Genomic DNA, 23,482 nt, shown 5'->3' with positions numbered 1-23,482 from the left:
TGAGTAGAATAAGACAGAAGTGACAAAGAGAATGGCACACTATGAGAAGGAAAGAATCAATGAAGAGAAGCGAAGGTACCTGGGCCATCGCTTCCAGGAAGGTAGGAATGTAATTTTGGGTCAGAAGAAAGTATCTAACTCTATTTGGCCTTTTTAGCCCTTTCTATTTTCTGGTTCCAGGCATTTAAATAGGCTGATGAAACCTACATCTGTTTCTAGGAAAGGTAGTAACTATTATGCTATATTGGCTCAACCATTTCCTCCCTGCCTTTCCATCTCTCAGATTTTGAATCTTGAAATATCTGGTCTGCCTTTTGTTACATTTATCAATTCTTTTCTCAGTATTTTGACCAGATTTAAATTTTATTAAGCTTTTAGAATTAACTTGGTAATTATGTACTAACAAATGTTTGTTCACACAGTGCTTTATAAGTTGCAAAGTGTTATTCAATAAGCTATTTAATCACTATTAATAGACAGGAACTTTTAAAAAAATTCAAGCAGGGACTGGCAAGTGCCTTCAGCAGTGATGGGTTTTCAAAACAAGCACAAATTAACAGACATCAAACTGATGTATAGCACAATACATAGTGCTTCAGTGCAACCAAACACAGGGGGAGAACTTCAGATTACAGAAATTGCTCCAGAGAAGAACTGTCCGGACAACTCTATTTACTCTTAGCTTCTGTAGGTTCCTTATCTATGTCCAGGTCTGTCGGAGCACAGTAGAAGAGTATCTGCACGTATTTTGTTGTTGTAGCTGTAATACAGAGAAAAAAATGTATGGTTGAGACAAAGCTAAATCTCTCTTAGACATATATACAGATATTCATGGCTTTTAAAGCACTATGCAGATATTAGGAAAATTTTAAAACATTTCAAATAATTGGATTAAACACACAGTATAGACATGTATAAAAGGCAAAAACAGACTAAAAATATAAAGTCTTTCTTTAATCAGATATTTATCGACACACAGATTGATAAGTGAGTTCAAACTGAATAATATTTTTTTTTCTGTTCAAAATTTGCCTGAATTTCACGGGTGAAAACAGCTCTTCAAACCAGTAACTCACTATTTCATTATGTAGGAAGATGCACAGACTCCTCTGACTCAGCTATCCTATTACGCAGGCAGAAAATGAGGCAATGGTGTCATGATGTCTGTCTTCCCAGGCATCAAATTGCATCCTTATATATAATAAACAGTCTGCAGAATCCTACAAAGCTTTTACTGAGCCAACACACTGAAATGGCTCAATACCAAAAATATTAGATGACACAGAACACTAATTTTGTCCCCATAGTGGAATATTTTGTATCGGTGTGTGTGGTCTCAGACATGCTGTATATAGCATAGCAAACGTCATAAGAGTCACAGAATCACAGAATGGTTGAGGTTAGAAGGGACCTCTAGTGATCATCTAGTCCAACCCCCCTGCTCCAGCAGGGACACCTAGAGCACGTGGCACAGGGCGGCATCCAGGTGGGTTTGAACATCTCCAGAGGAGACTCCACAACCTCTCTGGCAGCCTATTCCAGTACTCTGTCACCCTCACAGTAAATAAGTTCTTCCTCACACGGAACTTCCATGTTTCCATGTTTCCATGCTTCCATGTTTCAACGTGCACTCATTACTCCTTGTCCAGTCACTGGCCACCACTGAGAAGATCCTGGCCTCATCCTCCCTACATTGACCTCTAAGGTACTTGAACATGTTGATCAGATCCCCTCTCAGTTGTCTCTTCTCCAGACTAAACAGGCCCAGCTCTTTCCTCATAAGATAGATGCTTCAGCCCCTTAATCATGTCTGTGGCTCTATGCTGGACCCTTTCTAGAAGCTCCATGTCCCTCTTGTACTGGAGAGCCCAGAACTGCACCCAATACTCCAGGTGCAGCCTCACCAGAGCTGAGGAGAGGGGCAGGATCCCCTCCCTCGACCTGCTGGAAACACTCCTCCTCATGCAGGCCAGGATCCCATTGGCCTTCTTGGACACAAGGGCACATTGCTGGCTCATGGTGAACCTGTTGTCAACTAGGACTCCCAAATCCCTCTCTGTGGAGCTGGAGCTGCTTTCCAGCAGGTCAACCCCTAATCTGTACTGGTGCCTGGGGTTATTCCTCCCCAGGTGCAGGACCCTGCAGTTGTCCTTGTGGAACCTCATGAGTTTCCTCTCTGCCCAACTCTCCATCCTGTCTAGGTCCCTCTGAATGGAAGCACAGCCCTCGGGAGTGTCAGCCACTTCTCCTAGTTTTGTATCATCTGCAAACTTGCTCAGGGTGCACTCTGTGCCCTCGTCCAGGTCATTGCTGAACAAGTTGAAGAGCACCAGGCCCAGTACTGGCCCCTGGGGGACACTTGTGGCCACAGGCCTCCAACTGGACTCGGCCCCATTTATCACCACTCTTTAGCCTCTGCCATCCAGTCAGTAAAGGAAAAAGAATTCTAAGAAAAACTTTTTTTTTTCTATCATCTGATCAAATATTAAAAAGACTTCGATACACTAAGACAAGACTATATTGCTTACCAGAGAGCCACTGTAGACATTTAGGTCTTTTTTCAATTGGCAGATAGACTCCCAAGTAATACGCAGGAATGCCTGAGAGGGCAATACCAACCCCAATAAGGGAATTAACTGTATCACTGTAGAGAGGGACTATGACCAGGAAAAGGGAACATAGGCAGTACACTATAGGGAAGAGGAGGTTAAGCTGTGGAAACAAACAAGCAATCAAAGATCAATATTGATCAAAAAAAGCAGTGACATACTCTATGTGAAAACTGACAGACTCTACAGATTAAAATTAGACAAGTCAATAACAAAAATAACTACTGACTATTTGACTATTACATACCAGTCTTACGAATGGCCACAGTCTGTAGAACTGTGTAGAACTCTCTTATACTTCAATATCTGACCACCTGCTTGTTTTCAGCTCTGCAAAAACTGAGTTCCTTTCCACAATAGTTAGAGATCGATCTTTGAAAGAAGAACTTTAAAACTCAACAGTATTTTATCCCCTCTAACTTCAATTGCATTTGTCATTGAAATCTGACTAGGAACTAACTCTGCTAGACTTTCAAGTAAGAGCTTAATGTTACAGAACTAATGGACTGATTTAAAGCCATTTTGTTTGAAAAAAAAAGAAAAAGTGTATGCAAAGTATGGCTAAGTTGGCAAATGGTCATAGGAAATGAACAATCGTTACCTATTACCTATTATGACTGTAATTTTTATTCTAGTAGAGTCAATAGCAAAACTGCTATTTGTATGTAAGAATCCCAAGCACTTGTTTATTTCTTACTTATTTTGAAATAAACAAGGTTTTAAAGCTGAGTGAAAACAAAACAAAACAAAACCCCACACAATTCATTTCAACCTTATAGCAAAAGTATCAGAAAATATGTTATTGTGAAAACTCAAATACATTTTACTCCTTCATTTCTTATCTTGGATATTAAAAGGATTTTTATGGTTGAAGGGAATAGCATATAACATAACTAATAATGGATCCCTAGTTACATGTGCATAAACATGGGCACTATCTGAGTATTTTGGCTTATTTCCTTTGTTCTTTTACTTACTTTAATAGGCCGTGGTCTGTGAGGCTGAGTATATCTCAAATATATTAGTCCTGCAATAGACAGACCCACAAAGAGCCAGTAGTTGAAGCAGTAGTAATTAATGAGAAGGAAAACATCTTCCACAAGGAGATAAAGCAAAGTCGTTAAGCCCTAGAGAAAATAATGGGAATTTTTCAATGGCAAAATAAATAATTGTCTAATAAAATAAAGAAGTAGTAAGGTTATATTAAGGGCATGTTTCACAGATATTTGATGGGACGTGGAACACCATGTCCTTGCAAGAAGCAAATACTTAAGACCTCTAAAAAATACCCAAATACATTGGCACAAAAACCACTGGTATCTCTTCCTCAAATGTACTAGTGACAACTCTATTCTCGGCTGACTGTAGCTAAGGTTTGTGAAGCTGTTCTTCTACTAGCAGAAAATGCCCTTGAGAAAGACAGATGTGGTGTAGGGAGCCTCTGCTCCCTACAGACAAGACTGCTGAGGAGCATCCTGTAGGCAGCAGCTTACTTGGCCCTTTTGATTGGCTTCAGATTGAAAAAATATTATTTTTTAAATTTAATTTCACTTTTTGAAATTCTCACAGTACATTGGTACTTGAGTACACTACAGCACCACTACAGTAAATTCTGTCTTCAAGGAAAGGGTGAAATTAGACCTAAAATACCTGGAATTTAACAGCTGCTCTACCAAATAGAACAAACAGAAGAATACAGTCTTTTGATGAGTAGAAAATAATCTACTATGATAAATGGAAATCATGGTGTGTAAAGGAGTAGCTCATCTTAGTGGTGCAAATAGAATTACCCCAAGAAAACTATTCATAATGAAATAATGAAATAATAACTATAATTAAACTATTACATATTAAGCCGGATTATTAGGCTCACCTACTTGTACAGTTTATATAACACAGGTCAAGAGGAGACACCAAATACAAAACATGTTCAAATGAACAACAATGATGACTTTGAATGACTTCTTTATTTGTGCACAATCTCCCTCTTATTTTAATCCACTAGATTAGGGTTTATCTGTTAAAATCGTTAAAGTTAGTTGCACTAATTTTGTACCTCATGGCTTCTTGCTGTTGTATCCCAAGGTTCATTTCTGTAGTGAGAGCAGGACAAAGTAAATATGGGTATGAGAGTCCAACTGTAGGAATTTAATTGTAAATGCTTTAGGACTCATGTTCTGACTTCAAAGTTCTAGAAAATTGGCTTAGAGGACTGTCTGAGGCCTCTTCCTGTCACATGCTTCCCAGTGGATACGCTGAAAACTCATGGAAAGACTTAAAAATGGCTCCTGTCTATACTGTTACATATTTGCTATTTTTCAATTTATTTTATCATTCTTATTACTGACTAATCTTTATTTATCTTGAATAAATATGGATCAGGCCCATCTCTGTGCAGTGAAACCCCCCTATGTCTCCCCCACAAAAAAACCCCAAATACCTCCCCTCCTCCCAAACCTCAAGTACTTTTAAAAATTTTAGCCATGTGAAGATTCCTCCAGTGCAGGTGAAACCAAGGATAAATCCAGGAGAGGGCAAGGGAGGTTGAGTGCTCCCAGGGTTTGAATCCCAGGCCGCCCAGGCCGAGCGCCATGTCGACTGTCACTTACATTGAAGAGAAGAGCAGGCACTGGCGTGAAACACTTGACATGAATCAAGCTCAGGCTTTGAGGGAGGTGTCCTTCTCTGGCTCCAACATAAAAAAGCCTAGTACAAAAAAAAAAAAAAAAAAAAAAAGCACCTAGTTAATTGCTATAAATACAAATAAATAAATAAATAAATGCATAGGCTTTGGTTTATCAGATGATGCTGATCTGTGAGTGCTGGCACTGGAAGACGTTCCAAATCATAGCAATTTTTCCATGATAAATGAACATAAATGAAAAAAAGGTGTTACTATTATAGTGTACTAATGCAGATTAATATTAAATGATTTCTTTTCAGTTACTTAAAAAAAATCCTATATTTCATACCTAGAAGCTGAGATTATTGATGAGTTTAACCCACTATAGCAAGACATGGCCACTGCTATCGGAATAATCCACTTAGCATAACTAAGGGTTTCATTGCCAAATGTCTGCAACAGAAAAAGAAGAAAAATACAGTGAGGCTCATTACATTAAATATGTGGACGATTCTGAGAAACTCACATCCAAATATAGTGTTATAGCCTATGCCTTCTTATGACATCATGTAATCAGAATTTGGAAAAGCTGATCAATATCAAAGTCGATATTAAAATGACAGTTGCATTTTTTTTCTTATTTTTTTAAGCTGACATCAAGAAGAGAGCAGATAACATGTATTAGCTTTAATGTGTTTTTACGAACACACTAGCTGTAGCACAGCATGCATTATTGTAAAAAATATTGAAGTATTAAAAAAAAAATTTGCTGCATATCTTTGTTTTGAAAATATTACTGGCAGTCTGCAGCATTAAAAACATGGCATGCTGTACATACGAGTGCTGTACATATGAATGATAGCCAGAGTGTTTCTTAAACCAGCCAGCCGGTTTGTATAGCTCTCTCTCTTTGCCCTTAATGAAAGCATCCTCTGCTGGGGAGGGATTCTTATAGTATATAAGAGAATTTAACAACAACAGATTTACTGGATATGCACTTTTCATGTACCTTTTATTATACAAGAACTGTTACACACACAAAAAAAACAAAGTTTAAAACAAAGTAAAAGCTTTCAGCATAGAAATATGTGAATTGGTTTGCCAAGAAATGTGCTATTTGAGATTCTTCCACAGTGATATATATGGTACCTTTTGATTTAATCGTTTATGTAACTTACCACAGCCACTGCATCACTCGTGAGGAGGTCAGACAAGTCCAACACTACATAGTATGCTACATTAGTCAGCAAGTAAATAACAGTCACAATAGGCATCGAAACTGCAATAGAAATAGGAAGATTCCTACAAAATGAAAGTGGCAAAATTATTTCATATTGTTTAAACAAAAAATACCTACATGGGAGAGTGTTCCCAAATTCAAACATTCATAAATGGATGTCTCCACAACTTCCTGTTCCATGATTTTGTAATCATAGAGTTATAAAATAAGATTTTGAGATTCCTAAGCAGCTTTGTTGGCTGTCGCAAGTTTTGGAGAAAAACTGTGCATTTGTACCTGCAAATTTTATATGTTCTCTTTTATAGGAATCAAATGAAAGAGAATACTTCAATGAGATTTAAAAGCAGACTTAAATGTTTTCTTGACCACAGTTTTTCTCCTGACTCCTGCTGTGTGGATGTCCCAAGACAAAGTGCACCGTGTCATTCTGAATAGGCGAGGCCGACCACTCTCCAGGAATTGTACATCCCATCAGACAGGAGATGGTATTTCCAGTGCTGCTGTGGGGTTGTTTTTTTTTTTAATTTCTCAGTTTTTCATGCGTAGCAAAATGAAACCTCTTGCCCACAAAAAGTAAGGCTGAAGATCACAAGATAGAAGAGTCATAACCCTGAGGCAATCTTACTTCACTGGTGACAAAACGAGCTCTGGAAAATATAACAACTGTTCTGTCTGACTGAAAGTAAGCAGGCAATTTAGAGAGCTACATGCACCCACACTTCCCTTGCTTTCAGAAAGGGCTTGTTCTTTCATTAAAATTGCTGAAGTGTAGGGTGTAAAATATATGTGTAGCGAACAGTGACATTTTAGTGTGATACAACCGGTGAGCGAGAGAGTGGAAAATAATTAGAAGAGGTCTCCTATCTAACATTTCTTTTGAAAAGAGAGGGTTCTTTTGGTAAATAAAACAGTTTGGCTAATTACCGATTAGAAGCAAACACAGAGGAGCTTGCTCTACCATCAGCTGCCTTTCCAGAGGCCTTGAAAACAAAACATGCTTTTACCTCTCGGGATTCTGCATTTCCTCAGTGACGTAATTCAGCGTGTCCCATCCCGAGTAGGAGAAGAGGGCAGAGTACAGAGCCAACGCGATCATCCCAGGGTCTGTTGCTGAACCCTCAAATGGAGCTCTAAGGTTTTCTGTTTTTCCTGTATAAATGGCAGGTATTAACTGTCATTATTTGAAGAGTGTAATGGCAGAGCCCAATACATCAAAATCTCAGCTATGCAAAAAGAAATAAGACCTGTGGCAACCAACCTACACAGCAATACTCAGAAGCGTACATGTTATATTTTCACTTAGCAAACAGGAAGGGTTCAGAGTACAGATATTCAGACAGGAACATTCAAGCCAGAACACATTTTTTTCCAGGTTAGTTTTTTGAATATGATATGTAATTTTACCAGAATTCACGGGTTTTCTGCTGGCATCTTTGCCTAGCCTACTGAAGGAGAGTGCTGCGTTCAGGTCATGCTGTGCCCTGACTGTCTGGAAGAGACTGCTGGGGCACCTAAATCTATTCCTGAAGCTATCTTTCCTCTCTTAATTTTCACCAGATGAATTAGCACTCAGTGAGGGGAGAACTCCTAGAGACAGTGTTCTCACTCTCAAAATTCTCTTTTAGGACAGTTCAGTCAATTGAGATGATCGCCTGAAGAATTCCACAAAATGTAAGAAATGTTAGTGGAACTGTTCGAATCTTCACTGCTATGCTGGAGACAGGAAGAAGCCCTGACTACATATGCAGAAGAAAAGTAAACTGTCTAATATAAATGGAAGTGGGTTTAAGTATTCAGGCTGACATAAACATATAAAAATCCCTACTACAAAGAAAGAAAGGTCTTTGTTACAAGATTAAGCAACTTCACCCTGTGTGTTAAACTGAGGAATTTATGGATACCACCACAGCAATCCAGTCCTGGAAAAAAAGTAACCTAGAATCTGTCCCTACCATTCTTTCTTATTCATAACAAAGTTGCTTTCCCAGGAGACTGTTAGAATAGAGGAAGGTGAAGGTGAGATCTACAAACGCTCTGGGGACATGGCTGAAGAAAACTGCAAGCAGAAAAGAAAAAAAGAAAAAAAAAGGAAAAATCCATGTATAAGATCAGATACATTCACAATGTTTTAAAATAGGATTCATATCTCAGCATGAAACTGCCTCATAACAGTTCTTTTCATTAAAACAGCTGCTGAGTCTGAGTGCATGGACCTAATCACAACTTCTTCCAGAAGTCTAGTTGTTCCTCCTTGGTTGTTTCTCCTCCCAATCCTTTATTCTTTCCTTAAGTGCTCAGTATTTTTCAAAAAGATGAGAATTAGACACTGTTAGAAGTCCTTTTCATTTTTCATTCATAATAATAATACTTCCTCTCCACCTTTTTCCTCATGACCACATGCAAAAATGTAAAAGAACCGACCTGGGTTACAAGGATGCATGAGCAGAGGAAATGCTCCCCATGCCAAGCTGTGCCACGGCAGCTGCACACAAATGAACAGGTCAGGAATTTCAAAGGCAGCAGCTTGAAAGCACAGATTAATTTGTGACAGTAGGGACAGGGCAGAGCTGCTATAAGGATGCCATCATGGATTCACACCATTTTAAAACTGCAGCAGTTTCATTTACCAGGAAAAATTAATCATTCACATCTCCTGCAACTTCACATTCCTTTCTTTAGGGTTGGATGCAATTCAGTTTTATTGAGACTTGGGAAAAAAATCAGTTACAACTGACATATGCTGATAATGGCTAAATGGAAATACTCTATAAATCTGATGTGACTACTTCTATATGTTGATGCATTACTAGAGATGCAGCCAAGGAAGGAGAAGGTCAGCAAACATGGAAAGGCAATCACTTCTGCTAGGTTTTATAAGATATTTTTAGCAGGAGAAAATATTCTATTATTGAATAGGAAGGTCTTCTTTATTTTAATTAAAAATGCAATGGCTTTTTAGGGATTTTACAGGAAAAGAAAATGAAAGAGAAGCCTTAGGAACTAAGCAACACAGCTGGAGCTGGAAGACTAATTTAGCTTATTATGTACCAGAGGCCCAAATTAATAAATGCAGCATGCAAGGATCAGAGGTAGCTCTGGAATAAACTCATCTCTAGCATTCCAGGGTGTTCACTTCAGCACTGCTGCTGCTGACACCAGATGCCTCATCTGTCCTGTGATGTCTTGCGATATTCACAGTGATTCAAGGGATCAGGCAGTAGCGCCCACCAGTAGGCACTGTTCTCCCTTGTTTGGGAGAATAAATGCATCCTCTCAGCAAAAACCACTGGCTTCTTCACGTAGCTGAAGAACCTCCTCCTTTGCCGGATTTCTCTCCCCCCTCAGAGTACTACTGCTGCTCACTGCGGGCCCCTTCATAGCAGTAGCATCCTCATTCACGTAAGGACGGATCACGTTTAAACTAGTTAACACTAAGTTGATATTAATTTGGCTAATATCTACCATTTATCGGGAGCAATGGAGAACTTATTGTGTCTTGGCTTGCCATACTAAGGATAGAAGAATAGTTAAACTCTCATTGTACCCTAAAACTTCTCTCTTCTTTCTCAGATTTTTTTTTTTGCTGAGTAAATAACATTTAAGTATTTTGGAGTTTGATTTGCCTGCACAGATTTTGAACCCCATAGAGGATTCAATTTTTTTTTTAGAAATTTAAGTAAATAAAATATATTCTTACCTTGACCAATTTTATAAAGGCCAACAGCTATCACCAAGATGAGAGCCATAACTTTTGCATATGTGAAGATATCTTGTACTCGGGTTCCCCACTTCACATTAACACAATTAATAAATGTTAGGGAACCTGTTGAGAAAAAGAATCTGCATTAGAGAACTATATCTTTCACGTGACATAAAGCACGTTTCCAACATCCCTTTCCAGACCACCCCCTTTTTCAAGAAAAAAACAAAGGCAGATCAAATTTGAACAATTCAAGACCATCTATTTTTTTTTTTTTGAGATTAATGAAATTCCTGATTTAAAAGCCACTTGATTGAGGGTGCTATTTTCCATCAATAAGTGGGAAGAAAACACATCAGATTTTGAATTTTAGAACTAACTCCCACTCCTTTAAATCTTTAAATCTTAACAAAAGTCAGCACAGTTGCTCACATGCAGAAGGTGAGGTTTTTTTTTTTTATATGCCTACACTGAACTTTTTCTTAAAAAAATGGTGCAAATTCAAACTTTACTCTCTGTACAGAGTAAGGACAGTTTCTACACCAAAATGCTTGGATGCCGTTTTCAGGAAGCTGATGGAGCTAGGCCAGCATGCTGTTACTTGGCGCCCAGTGGCAGGAATGGTGTCACTCATGCTCTGATCCCCAAGTTTGAAGATTATAAAAGTACTCACAAGTTCTCTCAAGCCTCGATTCCAGCAGAATCTATCGGGAAACAAAACTAAGCAGTCCGGTTGCAGAGGTTGGATTCAGTCAATTCCTTCTCCAATCCCTCCTTCTCCCTATTTGCATCCGAAACCCTGACAAGTTGGTAATCCACCCACATACATACACACACATAACGCCATGGGAAACTTACCTCCTTTACAGCCCTATAACTCAGAACAGGGACATTTGTACCAAGTACAGCTCCTGATGGCTGGAGCAGACATCAGGCCAGATGTGGTATGGGCGATTAGTGTGCTCTGAAGCACATATCAGAATGGGCTATTTTTTCTCTCTCAGGCCTCTTGAATATTACATCTGTTTCTTTGTTCTGTCTATAATCTAGACCTCAATTTTAATGGAAATAAAAAGAATTTTTCAAGTGCTTAAAATGAAAACCATCCAAAAGCCTTTCTGTATAGTAATGAAATTAGAACCCAAGTGCAGATACTCAGAGAACTTCTTGCTTTCATTACCACTAGTCAACTCTGCACATTTTAGCTGACAGTGTAGTCAGCTGTCAAGTTAATGATGCACTTAACTATTTTCAGAATTTGGATCTGATTTGCACCCACTATTTCCTATTGATATACCAATGTAGTGCAGTGGGGACAGGTTTTTTATAAAATTTCAGATAATATATTGAATTGTTCCTGTTTTGTGTCAGGCTAGGATATAATCTGGAACTGTTTCTAAATAAAGGATTGCTGTAAATCTTGATATTGTGTATGTGGCATACACATTGAATAAGATTTTATACTCTATAATTTAAAAAATCTCCTTAGAGCTCATCCTTAGAAGTACCGTAGTATAAAACAGTAACAGTTAAATAAATGACTATTTCTTAAAAACAATGAAATAAAGAAAGTGTTAAAGACTTCAGTCAACACTTGAGCATTTCAGCAGTCAGATGATGCAAAAGTGCTATTAAAAACACTATGGAGGATAAGTGCACGTGTCATGATTGTACTGCAGAGTGTTATTAAATTCAAAGCAATGAAATCTTGGCATGGAAATGCCAGTAAGTTCTACTAAATATTTGCCCCATATAGATTCTAACACGTTCTCTCTACTACAGTGGTGAAGTGACACTTAGACCTGCTGCTTGTGAGCCCTTGCAAAAATGGTTGACACTAGTAATGGTTTTGCTGACACTCCTAAATTGCGTACCACAGTTAATATAAAACTGTAATTTTACCAGTAATCTGGACTGTTACTCAAAATGTTAGTTATAAGCCTGATTGGTGCACAGATCTGTGGCAGGTGAAACTAGACAGCAATTGCCACACGTAAGGCTTCAGCACCCAGAAAATAGAGGTGCTAGAGGACAGAGCTGCTGGTCTGCAAGAAGAACACAGCAAAACAACTGTGAAAAGGAAGGCTAAAGAAATCTTTGAAGAACACTTCTATTCAGTGTTAGGTTTTCATGAGATGCCATTAAAACACTGCGTATTAGGCCTGTGATCTGAAGAGACTATATATTTTTAATCAGCAAATGCAGTTTTCCTCATCCAAATGGTTGGAATCCTCTTCCCTCCTCTAATATCTCAGTATCAAATAAAGTCCATCTGAAGAAAAGCATCTGAACATGTTCCGCAGAGGCAATGATTATTATCACAACAGGTTAAGGAATAAGATCTCAGAAAAATCTCCCTGGGAACCTCCAAATATAATAATTAATTTCTAGCAATCATAAATTTACTCACAAACACAAGCAGCTGCAATCAACCTGACTGCGTCATATGGTGGCTCACAATGTGGAAAAATTGGTTGAACAATATAGTTAGCAAATGTGATCGCTATCACTGCCTGAGTTGTTGGTTCGATAATCAGCAAGGAAGACCACAGTCTGATGAAGGCCACAAAGGCACCAAATGCTTCCAGGATATAGGCATAACTGGCTCCAGATTTAACAATGGATGTTCCCAGTTCTGCATAACATAAAGCTCCAAAGAGTGAAAAGATCCCACCGAGAGCCCAGATGACTAGAGAGAGTCCATAGGAAGTGCTATACATTAAAACGCCTCTAGGGGACACAAATATTCCAGAGCCAATCATGTTCCCTACAATTAAAGAAATTCCATTTAGTAAAGTAATTTCTTTTTTCATCTGCATTTTTTCTTTCGAGTCTGCCATATCGTCCATTTCAGTTTCTCCATTCCTGGGTATGGATTTTTTATTGCAGCATATTCGCCAGGGGGCTGTCATCCTCAATTACCATTACCTGAAAGCAGGGGGAAAGAACATCTTTTGTAATGCACGTAGTATCAGAAACATGAATAAGACATTTAGCATACAAGGCATCGATAGCGTAAAGAGCAACTACTTTCCTGCTTTTGCCTTGTAGTCTGGGAAACACTAGTTAATCCACTTACCTTTCACTGTAGCTTTTTTATGGATAAATATATGAAGCCATTGTAAATTATGTTAGGAAAGAAAGACACTGTATCTCTGGAGACATCCTACTTCAGCTGGAGAACCACACACAGCTTTCCTCACTAAATCTTGCTCCAATCCCAGAATGAACTTTGTTCTGCTACTCAGTCAAATCACATCCATCTAAAATTATCTACTGAGGATCACAAGAGAAAAATACTCAATGGAGGAATAGAGAAAAATATTCAGAAGCTCTAGATTCAGCACGTTAGTGTGAAGATGAATAAAAATCCACAATCTGAGAGCTTCAGGTACTCCCAGAGGTAAGATTCCTGCTGTAATGGTGAATAATGCACCTTGTATAGTTATTAACCTTGCTTGACATCTGGGAAAAAGCCACTACCATGCATAGGATTGAGTTTTGGACACCCTATTGCCAGAACACTTCTTTTATCTGTAAAGACTTCCAATTCCAGTGCACACAGGGCAAGATCCAAGTATGCTGGTGGCCGGAAAACTACATAAATGTCATCACATACATTAGTCATGTGTATGTGTCACATCCATCTGGTGCTCGCGTGGTGAAAGATGGGCAAGATGTAACAGCCCGCGTTGTGTCCTCTGCATACACTCATTCCTACTATACAGTCACACGCACTCATAACGCTTTCTTAGAACAATGACTTTTCTTGTTTCTGACTCTGGAGAAACACATTTCTACTTCTCTTACTCCACCCTCCAACCCAAACACTGCAGAAGACCTCATCAAAATCCTATGAGCTACAGCAAAGTTTTGTGAGTAAAACAAAAGTTGTTCCAGCAGATACTCGTCCAAAGCATCTGATTGCAAATTTATGCTGTTATGTGGTTAATGGCCACTTTAAAACCAAAAACAACCCGCAAACTTCCTGGAAGGTCCATTTTCCTTTGTAAAGTGTATCTGTTTTAGCAGCCCTGATGAATTTATATACTTTCTTTTCCAATTTGGTGGGATTCAGTTTTCTAGTTGATCAAGTCACTAATGAAGCCAGATGAGGTTTAAAGATTAAAAGGTGCCAAACTCTTTTTAAAAATTAAATGCTTTACTCATCCCAAAAATTATCCTCTAACTGCAGAAGCACTATGGGAGCAATGAAGTAAGGTTAAATATTAGTTTCTCTATAGATGTTTAAGCATGGCTGCTGCTGAATGGCTGCTTTTAGGTGACATCCTCTTCACACACAAGTGAATCCTCTTATTTTTCACTCTGTCCCTCTCAGAACCAGAATCTACCTTGGGCTGGGCAAAGAATATCAGGCATCCAATACACCAGCCAATTACCTTCCTTACAATTTCTATTGCATCTTTCATTTTTATTGTGGTTGACCCTATATTTAGAGGGGATTTGAGCAGTTACATTGCCCATACTACTAAGTCTCACACAACATTTACAACCTGCAGCTTTTATAGGAGCTTGTAGGTACAGGTTAGAACTATTTTTTTCAATGAAACTCTTTTCTTCAGATTTTGCTTCTTTTCACTTATGCTAGTGAAGTGATCCTTCAGATCTCTAAAAAAATATGTAACCAGAATTGTGTAGGAAATCAGTTCTGCATAAATAAGTGGGTGTGAATAAAATAATTCTGAAAAGAAAAAAAACAATCAGCAAGGAATAGTTCAAACTTCTGCACTTTGAGAGATGCCACTTTACTAAAACTTTTAACCAGACACTAAATTAAATGCATGAATAGGCATAACGTGTTATCTGAGAGTCAAAGGATAAGTGATTCGGTTTCCTAAGTAAGAAATATTCACTGTTTTCTCTGAGTGGAGCTGAGTTTTCCAATTCATATCAACTGAAAATCTGCAAGAAAGCAGTTCTCTGAGGACAAGAGCCTTTCTGCAGTTTCTGTTGCTTCTGAAGTCAACAGCAATGTTTCCATTAACAGTAGCCAGTGAACTGATTTCATTCAGTGAGGTCGCAATCCCTGAAGCTGTTACTCATTTCTTTATTTAGGACTATCAATCAGGATCAGGTCATCTCCACTTGGAAAATCCTAAATTATAGCAGATAACACATCTTTACAGTGAATCCTTTAGCAGAGAGGATCCTCTAGCTGAATCTCTAGTTCAGAACAGCTTCTTGAGCATGGCAGAATTAACTCATGTGGTAGTTTAAGAAAAAGAAGGTTCTTCACATTCTGGTATTCTTGCCTTACTAGAATGGTTAAGTATTTAAAGAGTAACCCTATTTCAATAAGAGAATTTTATGGCATCAAAAATATATGTACAGGTACTTTAGCACTTTTAGCAATTGTGTATAAAACTTGAAGAGCACGACATAAAGGCTTCCTGGCATTCCCCACTGCATGGGTCCCCATATACTGTTACAAGTGAAAAGACCTGCTGCTCTCTGAAGGTCAAAGGTTCAGGCAAACTTGAACATCCTGATGCGCCTCTGAGGCTTCAGAAGGGTAAATGAGCTGTGAACTCCTGTCTGTGCCTTGCCTTGACACTTGATTTCCTCCACAGAACTTCAGTAGCCTGTTATCATATAGGTCCCACTCTTTCTTAGGTGCTCCCTAACAAAAGGAAGAAAATTTTCCTTTCAAAGAAGCAGAATGCACTAAGTAAGTGCACTGATAGGCATAATGTCCCCAAGTTATTTGCAGTCTCTTATTTAATTCACAGCCACATATACGAAGAGCAACAGAAAGGAAGGCAGATGCTTGAGATGCTCCATATACAGATGCTTCTCAAAATATGATTTTTTTGGTCAAATCACTACCACCGGTCATATGCAGAAGTGAAGGAAAAAGTACCAGTTGCCTAGTAGCTGAAAACCAAAATTGAAACCAAACCTTCAATATGTTAGTGTGGGACTAGTTTGGCAAGACAAATTTTCTCCAACACTTCTCATCCTTCAGGAATCCACAGCCTGATGGGTGATTGCCTCCTTGAGGAGTTAATTAACCTTTGCCAAATGATTAAGTAAGGCTGGGTCAGGAATTATGGAAGTGTGATGACTGAAGAGCTGTTTGCACGCAGACTGTCCCTTTTCATTAGGCTGTGTTGAAATTCCCAGCTCTTAATTAAAAATAAATAAATAAATAAAATATTCTTTCTCAGGAATCAAATATATTTTGTTTCAAGGGATTCCCTTGGAAATTGAGGGCACTTATAAAGTTGCGCTGTACAAAAGATGTCAGAATATGCTGGACATCAGATTTACTCCTGCATTTAATGCTATTTCAAGTAACTTCGCAGGATTTTAAGGAGGTGACTTACCGTATAATTTCTTAATCATGTAATTTAATTTCTCAATTATTAAATTCTGCTACACCGTCAAACACAAAACAGGCAATAAAATTGATTAAAAAAAACAGCCTTCTAGTTTCAGTTAGAAAATGTGTGATGTCAAAGAAAACACATTCTAAATATTTCAATTGTGTTTACAGTAGAAACATATATATATATATATATATATATATATGTAGAAAGCTATTTTAAAGCTGTGAGCAATCTCAGTATCTTTTCAAAGTAGGCACCGATTAATTTTTTTTTCTGTGTGTAGTAGATGATGTCCCAAACTAAATAAAAATGAAAAAAATACATGATTTCAACATGACCAAAACCACATGCATATTAAACTTCAAAACAGTGTTGCTGAACATGAGCTTCAACAGATTCTCAAGGGAGTATTTATGGCAGCTTACATCACTGAACACTTTCCAGTGTGAGAAGAGATCACGCAAACAAAACAAGATTATGCCTTATGAAGGAACAGCAAAATGTTTTGCCAGAAAACTTGCCACTCCTGCCAGAAAAAGAACAAACAAAAAGTTTGATCTCCACTAAAAAAGCATAGATCCCACTCAGGAGAAAACAATCAGCTTTCACTCGTGGTGTTTTTTAGGTTTTCCAAGTTTTATACATTCAGTGAAACAACGCTGCTCGTATTCCCATAACGTTGCTGTGCTCCGGGGCTGGAAGGACTCGCTCCACCCCCAAGTGCTCCATTCCCACCCCAAGCAAGTCATGGAAGATATTTTAAAGAGGAGCTACTCTATTCCAAGCCTAAGAAAAGCATTAAAAGGAGAAGGTAGATGCTTACCAGTGTGTAGTTGATACGTCTGATGCTTTAGCAGAAAGGCTGCTCTAATTAAATAGTGACTCCCTAGATGTGGCTCTAAATAACTAGGCATCTGCTTCACCGGGACGGCTAAGTTACACTAATATGAATAGCCTCTTCTCTCACTCGCTGCTCAGCATTGCTATTTTTATTACACCAGCAGTAATACTAAAATCAAGGAGAGCTTTCAAGAACGAATATCCCAGACTCTTCTGGAATGTGGTTTCTCCAAACAACGTTAACTGAGGTCATTAGCCTGCAGACACAGGCAGCTGAAAAACCAGCTGATGCGCCACTGAAAGTAATGACAGAAATGAGGAGGACGAAAGGAGGGCTTAAAGAAATCCATATTCCTTCATGTTATATCACTGAAAACAACAACCTTTTCCTAGACTTTAACTTGGAGTGAATGCAGTCCAATTCCTCTTGTTAATTTAAGAAGACACAGTGAGACTTTTCATTAATCCTGTACACACAGAACACATTTATTCTCACAGTATGACTGGGCCAAGCAGAAAATGTCTGAGTGGAGCGACTGTGAGTTATTTCCTGTGGAAACTAGCAAAGAAAACAGCTAAATGGAAAATACAGATATTATTTCATCTCAAGTATCTTAGTATTTATCTGCTTACTTTTTCATATGTTTTCTTTTCAGTGTAATCTGTTCTTTACCTAATAACTATCAATTCAGTTGTTGTTCTTAATCAGACAATTCTCTATATATGACTTGTCTAATACTTTCTGACATGAGATATGATAAACAAAACAGGCTGATCTGGTAAAAAAGATCTATTATATAACCTTTTCTAAAAAATAACATAAAAAAGGAAAAAATAAAGAAAGATCTTACCCGAAGTACTCAGCTTTGTCTTCTGCAATAATATAGGGTCCTCTCTATGAAGTACTTTTGGAAAACACAGGCCAGTACGGTATACAGCAGTATGTCTAGCCAAACAGGCAAACATCCAGAAAATAAAGTCTTGGGGACAGATCAGAAAGTTAATGAGTGCAAGAGCACTAACCTGGAATTTTTGTTTTCCATAAAGTATGAGGCCAATAGGCAGGCAAAGATCTGTACTCACATGTCAAAGGGCATCTGGAAGGAGCTGATCCAGCAGATCAAGACTCTTCAATACCGGACTGAGTTGAGGCAGTAGAGAACAAGATTCAGATGAAAATCACTAATCCTTATAGGAAAATGAAATAATTCAATCAAAGTGCAGATATTCCCCCCCTTTCAGCCCCAGTCATCCAAGGGGAAAGCAGGAGAGTTGCATCATGTCGCATGATCCATACTGTAACCCATAGTGACAGAAAGGAAGAATAAAAACAACCCCAAAGTTCCTATTACATCCATGCTCCTCCTATTTTTGCCTTTTAAAGTAACATCTTGTGAAAACATGCTTTCTTGGAGGCAGGTTTATACTTCATATTTACATGAAAGACCTGTGCTTTTTAAAAACACTCTTAGAAGCAGGCATGAGACAACTATTTTAAATAAAAATAAAGTAGCTCAGAAGCTGTTTCTCTACAAAGAAGAGTTTTTTATCCCTGAAAACACACTTAAGTCTGCCTGAAAGGATTGCACAATTTCAGCTGCCTGCAAGTCTGTGGTTACGTACATTACAATATATCAAGCAACATTTTGGCAAGAGAATTGTTTTGCAGGCACGTTAGTCTCTGCTAGAAGAGCACAGAGGCTGCGTCCCACATTCTTTAGGCAGTGCTGCCTTAAGATTTTTTTTTCTTTTGTTAAGGCAGCGTTAATAGACTATAGATGAAAAAACAGGTTTGTGATCTTATTTTCAAGCCTGCACAATTACTTCAAAAAATCGAACTGTGTCGAATTTGTCACGTTTAAGATCTTGGACAAAGGGTGTTTTTTTTGACTGTGTACTCTGCCCTATGTGGAGCAAGCCTGTTCCTGGACGGGTCCCTCCTCTTAGGGCTAGAGGGCACCTTGCTGTTGCCTCTGCCATGGGCATCCTGCAGCAGCTTCGCTCCGTTGTTTGCACTGTATAGAGGCTGCGTGTCGGAGCACAAAACAAATCTTTTCTTCATTAATGCTTCCCATATACTACTGGTCGGACTCTGCGGGTTTTGTAGTACTTGCCATTTCCCACAACTTTACTGTAAGAGCACATAAATCAGCATTGTGCAATCATGGATTGGACTAGATGACCTCTAGAGGCCCGTTCCAACCTTAAGCATTCTATGATTCTATGTGGCAGGCAGCATGTATGAAAAAAGAAAGACCAAAAAACAATTTCTTCCTTTAACATTTCTTTTGTGAGAACAAAAGCTACTTCCAGTTCCTCTGCAAAGGATCATTATCCCTGTTTTGCTTATTAAGTAAGCAGGATGGATACATATAAATTAGCTAATGTGACTTCCTTTATATTTTCTCATTTTTATAATCTTACAGAAATTGAGCAGTACCTCTGCAATAAGGAATCTCCTGTGCCAACCTAGTGCTCATAGCAATTCTAGTGCGCATTATAGCTGCAGGTATGCACTTTTGCTCTTGGAGCAAAGGGAAGTGTGCTTGCCTAGTAAGTCTGCGACATTAGTGTCCCATAAGTTGATGCAGGACAGACTATGGGGCACAGAACATGTCAAGAGAGCTGTACCAAACAGGCTAGCTCAGGCATAACAGGATCGGCAAGGCGCTGTGCCAGCAGCACAGGACTCAGCTCTTGGTCAATGTGGCAACAGCAGCAATGAGCTGTGGCTGCTCTTTCTCTCCACTCTATGGGCATGTCAGTTTAGGCTGGCACTGGCACAGAGTGTTTTATACCATGTTCCTTTTGAAGAGTAAGAGCCTATCACCAATACCAGATGGGTTCCAGCTTCTATAAAGGAACACAGGTATAGTGGAGGAGGTAAATAATAATAACCCGACAAGATATTCAGGGAAATTAAAATTAAGGCTGCTTGCAAATACAAAAGTTGCAGTACTAAGTGCCTGAATTCTAGAATGCTTTATGAAATCCAGTGGCAGCAAGTCACATATTTTTATTTACCTCAATGTATATGCAAAAAAGTTGTCAATGAGTTATTTCAACTCAGAGAAGAGTTCCTACTGTCAGCAAAGACAGTAGCAGCCGTCCTCCTAGGAGTGAAAAGCTGAAAAACCTGGTAGTGAAGAAGTGTGGGGTGCAGAAAACACAGCTGTGTGTTGGAAGAAGTGGGGGACATCACTCACCTTTCCTAACAGTCTCCTCTAGCACTATCAACCTCATGTGTCCTCATGGACGAGGGTCCCATGTCTCACAGACCCAGAGCAGCAAACCTGGCACTTGTGGAGTTCCCAACTACCAGGCTGTGTACGAACTGCATGGCTGTCCTGCCCCTCGGGCTGCTGCCCCAGGCAGAAGCTGGTGCTGAAGGCTGCAGCTGCACAGAAACTCTGTTCCACTTTCACACTAATGGAATTAAGGAACAGAATCATCAGAGACAGACTTTTACTTATTAACTTGTATCAGTAACCACCTCCACAAACCGTCCTCCCCCACTCCGAGTGGCTCAAACATGCAGCCTCCATCCTCCTTTCCCCACGGCTACCTTGGAGATTTCTCCTTGTCTCCTCTTCCTTATTTTTCCAGACATAAACTTTGTCTCTTCCCCTTCATTTCATTCCTGATGGAATTTGTACGTGCTGGCCTGTGGGAGAGGGCAGGTTTATGCTGCTACTTCCTCCTGGCGGATGGGTTCAGGAGCCAGAGAAAGGTGTGAGATAAGACACCAAAATCTTCTAAGAGCCCCCAGGGTTTCCTTGAATGCTGTTTTTCAGCCAGATCACAGCACTCATCCCTACAGGTGTACATTCGTTTGGCACTGAGGACAGCAGTGCTCCTGCAGCTGTGCTACCTCCAGGGGATGGCGCGTGGAGAGGGGCTGCCCACAGTGATTACAAGAGCTGTGGTAGCCTCATGCCTGGATCTGGCTGTGCAGGCTCCACGGATAGTTCATGCAGCTGCTGAAAGCCACGGCCCGTGTGGAGCTTCCCGTGGAGTAGGAGTGCACATCCAGCAAAGGCCTGCAGAAAGTTCCAACAGGGACTACCTGCAGGTAGATGATTTGGCCGACTCCAGACCAGTTCTCTGAAGACAGGCAGAAGCGGGGAGACTCCAGAGAGCAGCAGCACCTTCTCTTCCCTCAGCAGCGGGCCCTGGAAGACCACAGGTCCTCCTGCTCTGCAGGCTCCCCCTCCCTGCAGACACTGGGAGGCTGGCAGCCTCCCACATGTGGAGGCTCTGCGTTCGTCGCCGTTGATCTCAGGAGCACTGTGTGGTCCTACCAGTTGATGCCTAATGTTTCCTTTCCGTATGACGAGACCGGAAGGTGACAACTAACCTAATTGCTCTGGAAGCACCTGGAACAGCACTGGGATCTTTCCCATCTGCTGCCCAGGGTTCCTCCCACGGCGTGACACCTCTGGCGAGGTGGCCGCAGCCACAGCGTGTGCCAAAGGTGCGCAAGGAAGAGGCGCAGGAGCAGCACCAGGACGCTCAACAGCAGGAAACACAAACAGATGTCACTTTTTTTCTTTTTTTCTCTAAAATTGCAGGGGAACCTTCGCCTTCTTCAGCATAATTTAAAATGGAAAGATACCAAGTACTACAAGAACAACGCATCATCTTTCAGAGAGATACTCATAAAGAAGCTTCCGTTTTTTCCGGCAATCACAATGTAGGGAAATTCTTAATGCATGGCTAATTTTAGAAAACACCTAAGAAAGGAGATTTTGCAAAATTACAGTTTGACTGTAAGTATTTATAAATTCTAAGAAGAGACCCTTACTAGACAGACTGCTTGAAGATGAACTAAGTGATATTGCATCAAATTTGCATACTTTGCATACTAGAGTTTCCTTGTTGCTCTTTTTTCCCCTGAATTCCTTACTGGAGATACTACATTCTCCTTCTGGAAAGGAGGCCAGAGTACCCATCAATTTTGATGGTAAATTGGATAAGAAAGAAGAAATTTAAAGATTTTGAATTTGCCAATACTTGGCTTGCTTTTCAACTTCAAGCCCCATCAAAGTTTCCTTCCTTCACCTGAGAAGTATGAAGGCAAAAACATGTTATAGACCACTAAGCAAAGCAGTCTGCGGTTATTTTAAACCTATGTTGGCAAAAGGGAAATCCAGGAGGCTTAACACATGATTAAACAACATTCACTGCTTTTCCCTCATTCTTGTTCTGACATCCTTAATTATTTAATAACATTTAGCAATCAAAAAATTTCAGCATTTGCAAGTGCCTTCTCCTGTTTTGAACTACCAGTTTTCTAGACAGTGGCACTGTTCATTCTGGTTAAAGTTGCACTAGGTACCTAGACCTGCTAGTGTTACCTGATAGACTACCTTGAATAAAACAGATCTTTCTTCAGCCATGGCAGTTACTAATAATAAGCAGAACATGGCTTGGATGTTACAAGTTTTCTGCAATGAAATGCACAGGCCTGGAATCAAGCTCCCTGCTGGCCACGTAAGTCTGTTCTACCAAAAACAGACCCATCCTTTACACTATTGCCCTGTCCTCAGCTGGCTGCACTCCAGGTGGAATTCTGCAGTCTCTGAGGGCTGAAAGGGAGATGAAAACACAGAAGCAGGGTAAAATGCTAATTCCCAGTTTAGTGCAAGAACGTATTTAAAAAAAATCTACAAAGGAGTCATCCAAAAATTACACATCATTGTAATTCAGTTCACAAAATAAGTTATGACAGATATTGAAAAAAAAAAAAAAAAAAAAACCCAAACGCTAAGGTAAGCTGTTGGTAACCACTATTGCACATAGTGAACATTGACTCATATTGAAATGGGACAGATCTCACTACTCCACTGGTTTCCAAATAGCCTTCCTTTGGGACTTCTCGCTTATACACTCCTTTTTGTAAAACAGTTTGAGCAGACATTAGCTTTCTTGTTCCAAGATTTAGAAAATTCTCAAGCTTTAGCTAGTGTTAACCGAATTTGTGATTATTCATTAGTGCCTTTAAAATGTAAGTCATTTGCGTGTGCTCTGTTCCAGCAAATTAAAAAGTAATTGTTTATTGTGTTTAAAGCCACCCAAGTCAGATCGTTAAAGCCTTCTGAAATAAGAAAAAAAACACTT

At 39.4% G+C, this 23,482-nt stretch overlaps 1 protein-coding gene across 1 annotated transcript; it reads right to left on the bottom strand.

The window, feature by feature from the left end:
• Nucleotides 1-425: 425 nt before the first annotated feature.
• On the bottom strand, nt 426-18,530 carry LOC104568342 (Y+L amino acid transporter 2). Its single transcript, XM_088537012.1, has 11 exons — nt 18,446-18,530; nt 18,214-18,308; nt 12,583-13,100; nt 10,170-10,295; nt 7,477-7,621; nt 6,411-6,534; nt 5,582-5,685; nt 5,219-5,315; nt 3,587-3,736; nt 2,529-2,712; nt 426-760 (listed from the first exon to the last, which is right to left on the bottom strand). Exons 3-11 carry the CDS (start codon nt 13,082-13,084, stop codon nt 669-671), a joined length of 1,524 nt encoding a protein of 507 aa, XP_088393138.1. The 5' UTR covers nt 13,085-13,100; nt 18,214-18,308; nt 18,446-18,530; the 3' UTR covers nt 426-668.
• Nucleotides 18,531-23,482: the final 4,952 nt, after the last annotated feature.

Source organism: Tinamus guttatus, unplaced genomic scaffold (assembly GCF_059628265.1).
Source record: "Tinamus guttatus ecotype Peru unplaced genomic scaffold, ASM5962826v1 Tinamus_guttatus_pri_ptg000713l, whole genome shotgun sequence".
In the NCBI taxonomy this organism is placed as follows: domain Eukaryota; kingdom Metazoa; phylum Chordata; class Aves; order Tinamiformes; family Tinamidae; genus Tinamus; species Tinamus guttatus.
Note: the sequence above shows the minus strand (reverse complement) of the source record. Positions and strands in the feature narration are given on the sequence as shown.

Excerpts from the sequence above, each read along its gene's own strand:
- LOC104568342 (XM_088537012.1), bottom strand. The coding sequence starts at position 13,084 with ATGACAGCCCCCTGGCGAATATGCTGCAATAAAAAATCCATACCCAGG. Across the intron at positions 6,535-7,476 it reads GAAATGCAGAATCCCGAGAG|GAATCTTCCTATTTCTATTG; the intron begins GTAAAAGCATGT and ends TTCATTTTGTAG. Across the intron at positions 761-2,528 it reads ATGTCTACAGTGGCTCTCTG|CTACAACAACAAAATACGTG; the intron begins GTAAGCAATATA and ends TCTGTATTACAG.